Source organism: Sinocyclocheilus grahami, unplaced genomic scaffold (genome assembly GCF_001515645.1).
Source record: "Sinocyclocheilus grahami isolate Dianchi unplaced genomic scaffold, SAMN03320097.WGS_v1.1 scaffold1142.1, whole genome shotgun sequence".
In the NCBI taxonomy this organism is placed as follows: domain Eukaryota; kingdom Metazoa; phylum Chordata; class Actinopteri; order Cypriniformes; family Cyprinidae; genus Sinocyclocheilus; species Sinocyclocheilus grahami.
This window is the reverse complement of record NW_015506321.1, coordinates 495,622-508,997: the sequence shown is the minus strand read 5'-3', so window position 1 is coordinate 508,997 and position 13,376 is coordinate 495,622. Positions and strand designations below refer to the sequence as shown.

General features: G+C 38.1%; 2 protein-coding genes across 2 annotated transcripts in view; one reads left to right on the top strand and one right to left on the bottom strand.

The window, feature by feature from the left end:
* The window catches only part of LOC107567291 (golgin subfamily A member 4), a 41,526-nt gene extending 34,835 nt beyond the window's left edge, over nucleotides 1–6,691 (top strand). Inside the window, exons 17-22 of the mRNA XM_016252944.1 lie at nucleotides 15–667; nucleotides 1,343–1,468; nucleotides 1,580–1,732; nucleotides 3,558–3,655; nucleotides 3,736–3,849; nucleotides 6,553–6,691. Coding sequence (XP_016108430.1) covers nucleotides 15–667; nucleotides 1,343–1,468; nucleotides 1,580–1,732; nucleotides 3,558–3,655; nucleotides 3,736–3,849; nucleotides 6,553–6,691 — 1,283 coding nt within the window. The remainder of the gene's footprint in view (nucleotides 1–14; nucleotides 668–1,342; nucleotides 1,469–1,579; nucleotides 1,733–3,557; nucleotides 3,656–3,735; nucleotides 3,850–6,552) is intronic.
* Nucleotides 6,692–11,600: 4,909 nt separating this feature from the next.
* Nucleotides 11,601–12,987, bottom strand: LOC107567296 (protein phosphatase 1 regulatory subunit 3E). Its single transcript, XM_016252959.1, has one exon. The coding sequence runs from the start codon at nucleotides 12,970–12,972 to the stop codon at nucleotides 12,049–12,051; it is 924 nt and encodes a 307-aa protein (XP_016108445.1). The 5' UTR covers nucleotides 12,973–12,987; the 3' UTR covers nucleotides 11,601–12,048.
* Nucleotides 12,988–13,376: the final 389 nt, after the last annotated feature.

Here is a 13,376-nt window from a genome sequence, read left to right as displayed (position 1 = left end):
GATCTCTGAGCTACATGAAGAAGTTCAGAATTTGCAGACAGCTCTGCAAGAAAAAGATAGGTTGCTGTTTAACAAAGATAAAGAGTTTTCTCTGGTTAAGAAGACATTAATGGCACAATCAGAATCATGTGAAGCCAGACTGAAATTAGAAATGGGCGAAATTGCTCAAATTCAAAGAGAGTTAAAGAGCCTACAAGAAAAGAATAACCATCTCGTCAGAATTATTAATGAAAATGATTCTTTATTGAGGCAGGAGAAGGAAAAGTGTCTGCACTTGCAAGGTAGTGCATCTGAACTGGAAAACACAGTTTCACTGCTGACCTGTCAAATAGAGCAATTAACCTCAGAGATCACACAACTCAGGGAAACACAAACTGAGAAGGAACAAGTCACTTTTGCTGCTCAGTCGCAAATTCAGAAACTGGATGAACTGTACAAGAAACTTCAAGAGGAATTCGATTTGACCAAACAAGAGCTGCTTAAAGTTATCAGTGAAAAATCATTAAAGGAAGAAGAAATCTGTAAATTGGTCCTGGAAAAAGAAGAGGTCTGCAGAAATTCCAATTATCAGATTCAGAGAATTCAGCACCAGCTACAACACCACAAGTGGGAATCCAGCAAAGTGGAAGAAGACAAGACGATGGAGAGAGAGAAACACCATATCCTGGTTAGTGCTAAATGTGAAACAATTATTGAATTGAAATAAGAAATTCAAGAATAAGAAAAAGAATTTCAACTCATCTAGAGTTTGAACATGTTTAATGTCCTGTTCAAATGCAAGGTCGGAATATTCTTTCTTGGCAACATCTAGATAATAATCTTGTGTTGATGTTTAGACTTTGATGCAGGTTTCCAGTATTTTGAGTTGTCTAACTCTAAAAGAAAAATAACTAGATGCTGTAAAAAAGCAGATATTTACTAGAAAGGCTATTGGGCAAGTGTTCAGGTTTGAGAAAGGAAATTCTAATGACAGTAAAGGAGATTTGGATAAAAGGGGGTGTGTGCTACTATATGTAACCTGATGAAAATGGTATACGAGGATGTTAACTGTGACATAATGATGCACTTAACTGTGCGACAAAGTGATCCATTAAAATGCAATTATGATGTGGTTATTATATCCCAAAACTTGCCTATTATTCTGCTACACACTCAAAAGTATGTAAATTTTTCTTCACAAAAAGAGTACACGTTTTTAGGGCATAGTTTGAGTAGGTGAATGATGATGCAGCAACATTTAAATTTTTCAGGGAGATTTTGGCTATTTTGGTCCCAGCACTTGTTTCACATTGTTTTACATAAAACTCAGAAAAATTAGTTGCTTTTTTCTGTGTATCTTCAGGAGTCCATGGCTTTGCAAGGTAAAGATGTGTCTCAAGAACACTGGGTCCAGTTGCATAGCCATCTGCAGCACTGCCAGCGAGAGGTCCAGCAAAAGGAGTTTAGCCTCCAACAACTCAACATCAAGGTATGCATCCAAATGTTCCATCTGGAAAACAAAATAAAGTGTTATATTTACTGCCATGAATTATTTTCTTTTATATCTGTGCATGTTTTATTATCCTTGTATATGTACTAGTTGCAACAGGCAATTGAGGAAAAGGAAGGTGTGTCCTCCCAGTTAAGCACCATTTCCAAGATGCTCAGAGACTCACAGCAGACTGTTAGTGAGCTCCAGAATCGCTGCAATTGGCTGGAGAGACAATTTCAAAACCAGTATTCACCCACACAGGTGAGTTTATCTTTCTATAAAGGTGGATTGGAAATACTGTAACAACTGCTACAAAGAAAAATGTTTTAAGGTTTGTTTAAATAATTTTTCCATATATATACAGTATATATGTATGTGTGTGTGTGTGTGTGTGTGTGTGTGTGTATATATATATATATATATATATATATATATATATATATATATATATATATATATATATATATATATATTAGCACGAGCGCGACTTTAGCTGATTTTTTCCATAGAATACTCATACTGACAAACCTATCGACTTTTTTGGATAAGCCTTAGCTATGGTTCAGTTGGAAGATTTCGCCAGCGCTGTCCCGCGAACGCGAGGTCTAACTTTCCCAGAGAATTGTCACCTCTCTCGGCATCTGTTCTGTGCAGTGAGCGGCAGAGAAGCAGCGCATTCAGTTGTCCGCACCGCAGCCGACTCGTCAATAAATGACTACAAAACAGCGTTTCCTAGCACCTGCCGCTTACTGATTGTTTGGAATTATAAATATGAGCGTAGTTCGTCTGTTAATATCACATGCACTTTTTTTGTTTGTTGTTTTTTTTAGTTTGTTACTCAGACGCAGGCAGTGCGCTGCATGAGACAAAAAAGTAATATAGCCAAAACAACCGCATAGCCGCTCTTTAGTGTAGATGCATGTTGATTTTATCAGACGATGCCGCGATTATAAATGAGAGTGACTTCTGGTTAACATGTATTAAAAGGGGTCGTGTTTAGTCACTATTTAGTGTGGTATTTTTTGACAATATTCACTCATCATGACAGTAAAATAGGGCATTCTAAGTCAATATACTGCAGTATTTCCTCTCTCAATCAGTAGAAAATATGGTTAACACCCGGTCATGCATGAAAAAAAAAAATACTGACATATACCGTAAAACCGGTATAATTTTGAAAAGTACCGTGATATAAATTTTTGGTCATACTGCCCAGCACTAATATATATATACAGGCCAAAGTAATTTCACTTACTCGGGTACCTTCTCTGCCTGAAATCTAACCGTTCCAGTATGTCCAGTAAAGTTTCGGTGCCTTTCCATGTAAACTTATATATTTTTTGTCAATGGGTTCTTGGCTAAAAGTTAATATGAATGACAGGTCATTGGATGTGAGGTTGTTGGAAATTGTGGTGCTATCTGAATGTTGATATGTATGATTTTTGATTCTTTAAATTATATAATGAACATTGTTACTGCAACTATCTAGTTGAAGACAATTATTGCTATATCAGCTGATCAATAAATGTACCCTGTATCATATTGGTAAAAATATCAGTTTTCAAATAAGTCACTAAACTGCATCGTTTCAGTCCTGTTGATAAATTAAAAAATCAGAATGTGCCAATTTGGAAGTTTACTTGTATCTGATTTTATGAGTATCATAAATGGTTTATTTATTTATTTTGATGTTCATTTAAAGGCAGAGTGCACACACAGAGGTGCTGCAGTGCAGTGGTTCAGTAATCACATGACTTTTTCCTGCTTACACAACTTTTAATCAAAATAACATGTGTTGCCTCATTTCCTGTTTTTCAGGTAGCTGGTCCTGTCATTTTAACATTTGAATAGTCCAGCAAAAAAACAATTTTGATGAGTTTTGGACAAGATTGGTTTACTACCAAATCTCATCATTTGTATCATATATTGCCATACACTCCCAACCAGATGAAGAAATCTAACAGAAAGATCTGGTGCAACAACACCTCTAGTTCTTGGCCCTGAAAAAGGAACGAATATGATAGGGCCTTGAAATGAAATTAGAATTGAGTCTTTTATATGTTTAAGTCTGTTCATTTCTCAACAGGATTCAGTTTACACAGAAGTTCCACCAGGCGCCCCTCAGGAACCAATCAGTGAGAATTTTAACCCAAGTGGTTCAGACAGCGGAGATCTCAAGATGAGGTTTGACAGACAGACAATGTTTGTAAATGACTCATGTTGTAAACTTTTTTGTGTGATACTCTCTTAAATGTTTTGTCCAGGCTGGCTGAGGCAGAGTTTCATCTGTCTCAGTTCAACTCTAGATTAGAGGAGGAGAGATCAAGGAGAGAGGTTGCAGAGGAAGCCATGCGGTTGACGGAACAGAGAGTTAAGAGGTACATTTATTAATTCACTTTTTTAAAAGCTCATCATATAAATCACAGAACAAGTGGTGTCCACTGAAGTCCACTCAAGCAGGAGAATGAGCAAATATCTGTAAAAATGTTAGCAAAATATGTTTATAATCTTCTAAGGGAGGAGACCCTTGGAGCATCCAACCCAAACTTGCATGAGTCAGCATGAGTGACTTAGCATGCTAGAACTGCTCAATAGGGTGGCCTACCTTCTCTGTAAACTGGAAAAGAAATAGAAGTGATTTTACCAGACGCTGTGAAATAAAGATGGGAAAGATTTAGAATGAAACCCTCTATCCCTTTAGCATTTGGGCATCCTGTTGTACTTTGTAGAGAATCAAATCAAATCCAGCTTTCCCCTGTAAACCATGTTGTTCTGCAGCTTCTGAAAGGATCATAGTATATCAAGAGCATCCCTTGGCATAGGTCACAGAGTCTTTTGAGATCACAGTGCTGCTTGGTAGGAATGTTATACCTCAAGAATTTCTTATTTACCTTTCTGTCGTTTTTTCATTTTCTGTTTCCTTTTCTCATTTTACCTGCTTTTTGGACTTTGCTGGGCTGTGAAACTTTGGGATGTGCCGACTGTATTTGCTTTCTATCTCACATAGTCCTGTAGAACTTGGTATCAAATTATAATTTATAACCTTGACACCACTACCCATACTGGTGATAGTCTGCCAAGTAAGGTAAGGTATGGGCCTAGACAGTGCTTAATTTGTAAATTGCGAGGTCCCGGAACAAAGTGGGGTGACGGATCCGGCATGATTAGAGGAGGGAGAGGTAACGGAGCATTCACGCAATGGAGGACCAGCTTACGTGATTAACAGCGTGCATCTTCTTACGGTCATGAAAAATTTTTTTAAAGTCATGAAATTTTAAAACAGACATTTCCATGCCTGGAAAAGTCATGGATTTTTAGATGGCACTCGTGGTGGTAGTTAAACAAAGTTATATTTATTGAGTTTAAACGTGAATATGTCTATGAAAGATTGTATTACTGTACTGTGATAAAAGAGAATCACAATGCTGAAAAAGATTTGAAATCAAAATAATGGATAAATGTTGTGTTTGGTAAACAGCCACGGATCAGGAGCAGACTGCAAACGCGTCCTGTGCGAAAGCAAAATGAGTCCGTGCTGCTTCTGCACCGCATACACATACTGTATAGGCACTGCAGATGGAGTACGTGTGAACTTGGCGTATCAAATCTAGTTCAGCATCTGAGGCAACGCCACAAAGAGCTCTATGACCAATACATGGCATTTTTCCCCCCTGCAATATGTCTATTCTAGAGACATTTTGTTACACCTTTACTTAGTGATTATTTTGCCTTATGTCTGTTCTAGAGACATGTTACAGCTTCTTGATAAAGCTCTAATTGGTTTTCTTTTGGAAATATGTTTCAAATTAGCACTGAATGCATTTATGACTGTAAAGCATGTCTGTGTGTGTCAAAATCGTGATTAAAATCGAAATCGCAAAATTAATCAAAGAAATTGCGATAGGTTTTTTTTTTGTCCATATCGAACAGCCCTACTTTAAATGGGCCTGTACATGTGCCTTCTTGAGCAGGGGGACCTTGCGGGCGCTGCAGGATTTCAGCCCATTGCAGCGGAGTGTTACCAATGCTTTGCTTGGTGACTGTGGTCCCAACTGCCTTAAGATCCTTAACAAGCTCCTACCGTGTAGTTCGGGGCTGATCCCTAATCTTTCTCATGATCATCCTTACCCCATGAGGCGAGATCTTGCACGGAGCTCAAGACCGAGGCCGATTGATGGTTGTTTTGTATTTCTTCCATTTCCGAATAATCGCACCAACAGTTGTCTCCTTATCACCAAGCTTCTTGGTGATGGTCTTGTAGCCCGTTCAAGCCTTGTGCAGATCTACAATCTTGTCTCTGACATCCTTTGACAGCTCTTTGGTCTTCATTCTCAAAGGGACTTTAGTATTCAGCTAGAAAAAGATGAGGAACAGTATGAAGATCTTGTTCTTCGCCCAAGCCGACACCTGTTTATGCACAAGGTACTACATGTATAAATTAATGCATAAATGAAGCTTCCAGTCATTGCCCCCAGCTATTGAAACCATAAAACCATAAAAAAAAGAGAGAGTAGGAGAGAAAAAAAAAATTCAGGGGTTCACTAACTTTTGAACCTGCCCCGTCTTCATAATGAGTAGGGCTGTTAAGTTATTAAAAATTGTAATCTAAATAATTACATTATGTGGTGAATAATCAAATTAATTGCAAATTAATCGCTCATCAAATTTGGCTGAGATTACCTCTCAAAGGGACTTTAGTATTCAGCTAGAAAAAGATGAGGAACAGTATGAAGATCTTGTTCTTCGCCCAAGCCGACACCTGTTTATGCACAAGGTACTACATGTATAAATTAATGCATAAATGAAGCTTCCAGTCATTGCCCCCAGCTATTGAAACCATAAAACCAAAAAAAAAAAGAGAGAGAAGGAGAGAAAAAAAAAATTCAGGGGTTCACTAACTTTTGAACCTGCGTGGTTCTTGGCCCTGAAAAGTTTAAGACCCACGGTGTAACATATTACTATTGAAAGTAAAATAATGCAACACCAATGCATAATTTTTTTCATGTGTTAATAACTGATACCAACTTTGCTAGTTTTTTTGTGCACCATTTGATATTCACTTGTGTGTGTGTGTGTTTCAGCATGGAGTCAAACCAATCATGGCATTCTCAAAGGGACTTTAGTATTCAGCTAGAAAAAGATGAGGAACAGTATGAAGATCTTGTTCTTCGCCCAAGCCGACACCTGTTTATGCACAAGGTACTAGCTGTTTTTGTATAAAAACCTATATACATTTTTTTATATATATATATAAATTAAAAAAATATATATCATAAATCCTCCAAAAACTGCACAGATGTGGAGTAAAAACATTAATAAACAGAGAAAAATGCATTTGTTTAAAAAAAAATTATTATTTTGTTACAACATAAAAATGTGTTGCCTGGGGTCTCCAGAGACCCCAAAGACCATGAGTGTACACCCCAAACGATAAGCACTACGATTTTTGCTAATAAATCATATTAAAGATTTGAGATAAACTTTTAGTGGCCTTCAATTAAATGGTATAATATACTGTATTTAATTTCTAAGTCCTATCATTAATAGCAATACAACTGTAAGCGAATATCAGTGCAACTCTATATGTTTCACTTACTGAAAATACTTTTCGTCATCACTGTATGCTAATGAATATCTTGTGTAAAGCAGTCATCAATATGCTGACTGAAGACTTGGAACAATTCAAGCTTTCAAGAACAATTCGAGACATTTAAATGAGCAACTATTAAGGATGGTCCGAGAAATGTATCAAAGCTAAATATTATGGAATTTTCCACATTGATTTGTCACAGATATTTATGAAATTTTAATGCAGTGTTTTGCATTGTGTTGTGTTTTAGGATTAAATGTCCATAAAATTTACTGGGGGGAAAAAATTACATTTGCATAAACTTAGCCAAACTAATTGTTAAAAAACAATTAGATGACTAACTTGTAGTCTAACTAATCTTAGCATGTTATGTGTAAGAGGAGTTTATGAAACTTCAAATGAATACACTTAAACATTTTATATTATAACAGCATTTTATTACCAAACACAGAGAATTGAGGTGTGTGCATTTCCCCAACAATACTCTACACAGTGGGTAAAGCTGAGGAACAATGAGATATTACACAGTGAATTTTGATACCTCAAAATACTTTAATTCTTGTGTTAACTCAGTTATGCTACATTAGACCTTCACTACATAAATAAAGGTGCACGGTGTCTGTACATGCAAGCAGAAGACATAACAGTATTACCATTCCAAAATAAAACGATTAACAACATTACACACTGATACAATTGCAAAACAGAAATATTAAAGACAGGTATTGCATAGGTTAAAACAAACACAGGATGACATTTGTGAAACAACAGCACATATCAGTTATTTTCTTCCACAAAGATCAAACTATTTTACAGTGCAATAAGAACTTAAAATAGCAAGCCTTTTCCTTCGACTTGCCTTCCAACTGTCCCAAACCCGTAGTTTAAAACTGAAAATGACTAAAGGAGAATAAACCAAGTGAAGAAAAAAACATATACAAAGAATGGCATTTAAGAGGTATAACTTGTGGATGTTAAAGAAAAGCAGGATGTTCATTTGTGCAACAGTCATTCAGAAAGTATTCAGACTCCTTATTTTTTTTTCATATTTGTTATGTTGCAGCCTTATGCTAAAATGCTTTAAATATGCCCCAAACCAAAAAAATAAAAATAAAATTATATCACAAAGATATACAATAAGTTAAGTGTTCAGATGCTTTTTTTGTGACACCTGAAATTTGGTTTAGGTGCATTACATTTCTCTGGATCATCTTTTAGATGATTTCATTTTAGCATAAGGCTGTAACATAACAAAACGTGGCAACAAAATATATAATTAATATATAAAATATATAATTATAACAATACATAATATGTAAGTTATCTGAATTCTTTTTGAATGCTGTATAACTTTACAAAGAGTAGATGCTCTATTCATACTTTTTGAAAAGTTCAGCTTTACAATCATTTGTCATACAGTAATAAACTATTCACAGTGCGGCTAAAGACCAAAAAAAGTCTTAAATAAAAGTGCGTAATCTTTGACTGATGTCAAAACATTTACAGGGCACTAATGAAACATGGCTGCTTCGGGTGACATGATTTTCAATGTTCAACCATCAGCTGTAGCCGTGGGAGAAAGGTAGTGACGATTATCAGGGCTTTCAGCGGGCTCCTGCGATTTCAACTGAGGAGGGCCCACAGCAACAACCTGTACAGGGGCCCCAGATACCCTAGCTACGACCCTGACTGACGCAGAGTACAAGAGGATCAGGAAGTCGTTTAATCTGCCCAGCAACCTGATAGCCCAGCTTGAGTGGCAGTAATTCACTATAGATCTAATATAGCTCCGCCCCTTTTCAGCACTGATCTTACAATTTTATGGACCACTCGATTTAAAATCTTCCCGGTCTACTGACATTTGTTATGGCATCCTCTTCAAACATTACAGTGCTCTATCATAACTTTCATTAACTCTACAAAAAGTAAATCCGCTTCACCAGCTAATTACTCTTTGACAGCAATGCCATAGAAATATAAAGAGCCACTGCAGTTCAAAGACAGCATTCTGAAGATAAGGTCTATGCTTAACTATGGAGAAGTCTTTGACATAATTGTTTTTAGTGTGCTTTTGCCACTGAAATCAGTTGAGATGGCCAATCTTCAAATCTAAGGTATTTCAGGTATGGCTTGAAATACTTCACTGACCTACTCCCATGTTAGATAATTAAAAATAACACTTATAATATAACACAAACTGCCAAGACTTCGGTTACACAGTGTGAGGTATATTAAACCCTGACTTGTCTTGAACACTTTCTGTTGTTATGGTTTTAGCATGAAAGCTGATAACTTCACTTCAATGTAACAGCTTGTTTTATTAAGGTCTGGGTGTTTTAAATGTTAATTATCCCTGAAAATACCTACTCATTTGGTTTTGTCAAAAAATAAATAATCTTCTATATGTTATCATCTGATTAAAAGAGAATAAATAAAACGATGGAGATATATTTGTTTTAATATATTTAGTCATAAAATTACTTTATGACATCTAAGGTTTATAGGATTTGGGTTTTCAAGGTCAACAAGTGTATGCAGACAATGACAGCAACTCACAATTACTCATGTAACATTAGTGAACCCCAAAGAAGCGTCATAAACTTTTGAGTTATAGGTCAATTATAAAATCAGAAAATTTTACCTTCTTTTAATTTTTTCACAAAGGTATTTTTTTTTATTTTACAGAGCCACTTTGGTGTCACGCTGTCATGCACATTTCTGTAATTTTACAATCCCTTTTCCATAAAAATGTGGGGTGGGTGGGGGGATTTCATACAGTGCATGCACAATCAATATTTTCATCATATATTTTTTACCAAGCACCTTTTACCAAATCAAAACCACATTATTATTAAGCTGAAGTATATTCATTTATGTGCTACGTCATTGCTGGTGGAGGAAGGTATGAAAAAAGTGTGATTTAAATTACATTTATGCAAATGACATTTAAAATGGCATCGACATAAATGACATTAAATGATTATGACCATCATACAATAAAATTGTCACGTATCAGGTCCATGAACTTCCATCTGCTAGCCATCAGAGGTCACCCTTCCCATTTCATTGACTCTTGCACTACACACTGTTGCATATCACCCCGGACTACATATCCCATCATTCATTGCACTAACGACACACACACTGTTGATTGCACAGCACTGATTGCACACAGCTGTTATCACTCACACATCCCCTATTTAACTCTCACTCTGATCCCATTGCACTGCCGAGTATTGTTTAGCATTTATCAGTTTGATAGCTATTCTACAGAGCCCTCGTTGTCAAGTGAGCATATCACAGGAAAAGCAAGCATGCAAGGATGAATCGTTCACAATGAGACCAGTACCATGCGTTAAAGGGATAATTCCACCCACAAAATGACCCTTTTGTTAATGTGTAAAAGATGTAATATTTTTCTAAACGGTGAGAGAATTTTCATTTTTGAGTGGACTATCCCAACTATTATATATTTTTTTGTAATTTTAGTAATTTTTTTGGACGGATTTAAAAGTAAAACACAAAATAGTCAACAGCCTGCATGAAAATGTATGCAATATTTAATTGCTGCACATGGATTGCTAAAGCAAGACACCTTGGTGCAGGTAATCCTTATTCCTCTGGCCTGAAGAGGCGGTTGTTCAAGGCCTGCTTGCAGCAGGCAGACCAGAACTGGTCACAGTTTTTCATGGATCCAAGGTATAGCCTCTTCTAAAAGGTTTGATTTATTATTGTATCAAAATCTTCCTCAGAGGTAACGTTAGCCGAAACCCTTAGCTGCAATTTTATGTAAAACAAGCACAGTGATGCTGAAGCACCATGATTTCACTGAAACTGAAGAGTAACAGGCTCACTGTGGGTTATGTAGTTGTTACACAATATCCTATTACAGCACATGCTAAATGTAAACTGGGTTCATTAAAGGCAGGGTATGTGATTTTTCAAAAACACTTTAGAAAACTGATTCGGGCCGAATCGCAAAACAAACTTGTAGCCATTCAGCAATAAGGGGCGTGTCTACTCGTGATGTGGAGGAGAGAGCTTTCAGTGCACGGGACGGACATTAGCCGAGCCGAGCGACAGAAAGATAGAGATGGCGGATAAAAAACAAAAGAGGAAAACGTCTGCGGAACGATAAGCCAAGAAGTAGGACCCGTGTAAATATCGGATCAGCTTTCCAGCGCTGGAGAGAACTCAAGGAGCGGAGGCCTGCGATTGGACGCCGAGGTTGCTTTGTTTCTTCTCAATAGGTGAGTAACACCCGTGTCTACAACAGCTAAAGTCTGCCTACACTGGACGCGATCAAACGACCGTTGAAAACCATTTGAAATTTGTGTCAGCACGTCATAAATAGAACCCGGCAGCAGTTTTCTGTCAGGGATTTGTTGCGCCGTGCCGCTCACGTCCGATGTAGACACGGTGTAACATTGGTTTTGCTTTGTTTCACAGAACTAATCTTTGCCTGGGTTGCGTACATAAATGTGGGGCGGAGCTATCAAAACAGGGGCAAGACCCTTTTGGGTAGGGGCGTGTTTGTTTTGGTGATTTCAAATATCAACATTGGCTACCAGAAATCACTTACTCTGCCTTTAAAATGGCGCTGCTCATTTTAATGAATGCAGGACAGGGTCTTGTCTCCTTAACCATCCATGTACGGCAGCTAAACAATCAGTGTCAGAGAACAATGTGCCTAATGTTACATTCGTCAATTAGTGGTTACCTTTCTGACGTCAATTTAATTTCCTATTCTCTACCATTGGTTAAGCAATGACAAAAGCACAGTTACATTTACGAATATGTGGTATGCTACATACGTTTTTCATGGAAGGTCAGTATAGTTCCTTCATGGTACACTGCTGGAGAGATTACTAATCCTACTATGGCGAAGCCTTGGCTCACGATTATTACTTAGCCAATCAGTCAATGGAAGCCACATAATTAATATTAATGAGCAAGCTTCGTCATAGCGGAACGGCTGATGCGCGCACTAAATAAAATGGATCCATCCGTTCTCCCATTCCCTTGGAGGAGAAATTTTAAATCTGTGTCGTCTTACTCTGTAATTATTCCCATTGTTGCTGTCCCAAAATTCTCCTCCCCCGACACAGTACTTGATGGCAAACTGCAGTGTTCCTCCAAACTCCAGAAAGGTCGGGGTGATGATTTTGAAGCTGAACTTGTCAGTCTGACCGTCGCTGGAATGGGGGACGTAAAACGCCAGAATATCCATAAATGTCGTCCAGTTATTTATGGTGTACCTCAAATAGACCTTTTTTTCGAAAGCCAAGTTAAGGACCCGCGCGATCCCCGCGAGGCTGCACTCCTCAGCCTGAACAGACTCCAGTAAAACCTTCGCTGCAACAACTCTGTCAAGGAAGTCTGGCTGGGATCCTGGATTTGCGAAGAGCAGCTCCATAAACACGGACTGGCTAGACGTGTTGGACTTGTCGAAATTATTCAAGTGGAGAGCTCTGGCTTTTTTGAATTTGTTAATAATGCGGTCTGGAACCTCAGGCATATCCGTGTCATCAAAGTGTTTGATAGAAATCAGGTCCAGGCCCAGAGAGTCAGCGAAACGTACCTTTTTCTGACTGCTTGGGCTCCGGCTTCGTGCGATCTCTAATTTGGCTCTTTCAGCTGATGTGGGGAGAGACTTGCACCTGCGGCGCTGTGTCGGGCTATGCGGGGGCTTCAGGAATGACTCCCTTCCTCTCGGTTTTTCATTCACTACGCTGGTTTCTAACGATTCACAGTCCCCATTCTTGCTTTCCTCTCCCTCCATCTCTTCTTCTCCGTCCTCCAGCTTGTGCTCTGCTGCTGTCAAGCTTCCGAACAGCCCAGCGATACAACTGTAGTTTCTGGGGATGCAGTTCTTGGGAGGCAGCATTACCACAGCAGCCTCGGCTTCCATAAAAGAGTCTGCAAATCCTTTGAAAATGTTTCAGTAGAGGTCTGATGTTAAGTGTCCTTTCGCATTATAGGCTACGGGAAGCTATGGTTGATGGTGCTGCGGATACCTGAACCGATCTTTGCCGAGATGCTGCTGCCGGTTGAAACCTACTAAGGCAAAGCTTTAGGTCATGAATAAATGTTAGGTCAAGCCGACGCTTCTTGCCAACCTTCCTCAATCGCGAGGTCAAGAAACGTAATTAATAGTCATAAGCCAAAGTGAGCTTAATTCGTCAGTTGACTATCACTCATACCGACGTCTACCTTTCAGCCAATCAACTGAACCCGAACGGCGCGTCTTAATAATTAATATTCATGAGCCCATCCGTCAGTTCCCTGCCAGTTAAACACACCCCCTCAGCCACA

What these genes read in the sequence shown, in the direction of transcription:
- LOC107567296 (XM_016252959.1), bottom strand. Translation starts at nt 12,972, where the DNA reads ATGGAAGCCGAGGCTGCTGTGGTAATGCTGCCTCCCAAGAACTGCATC.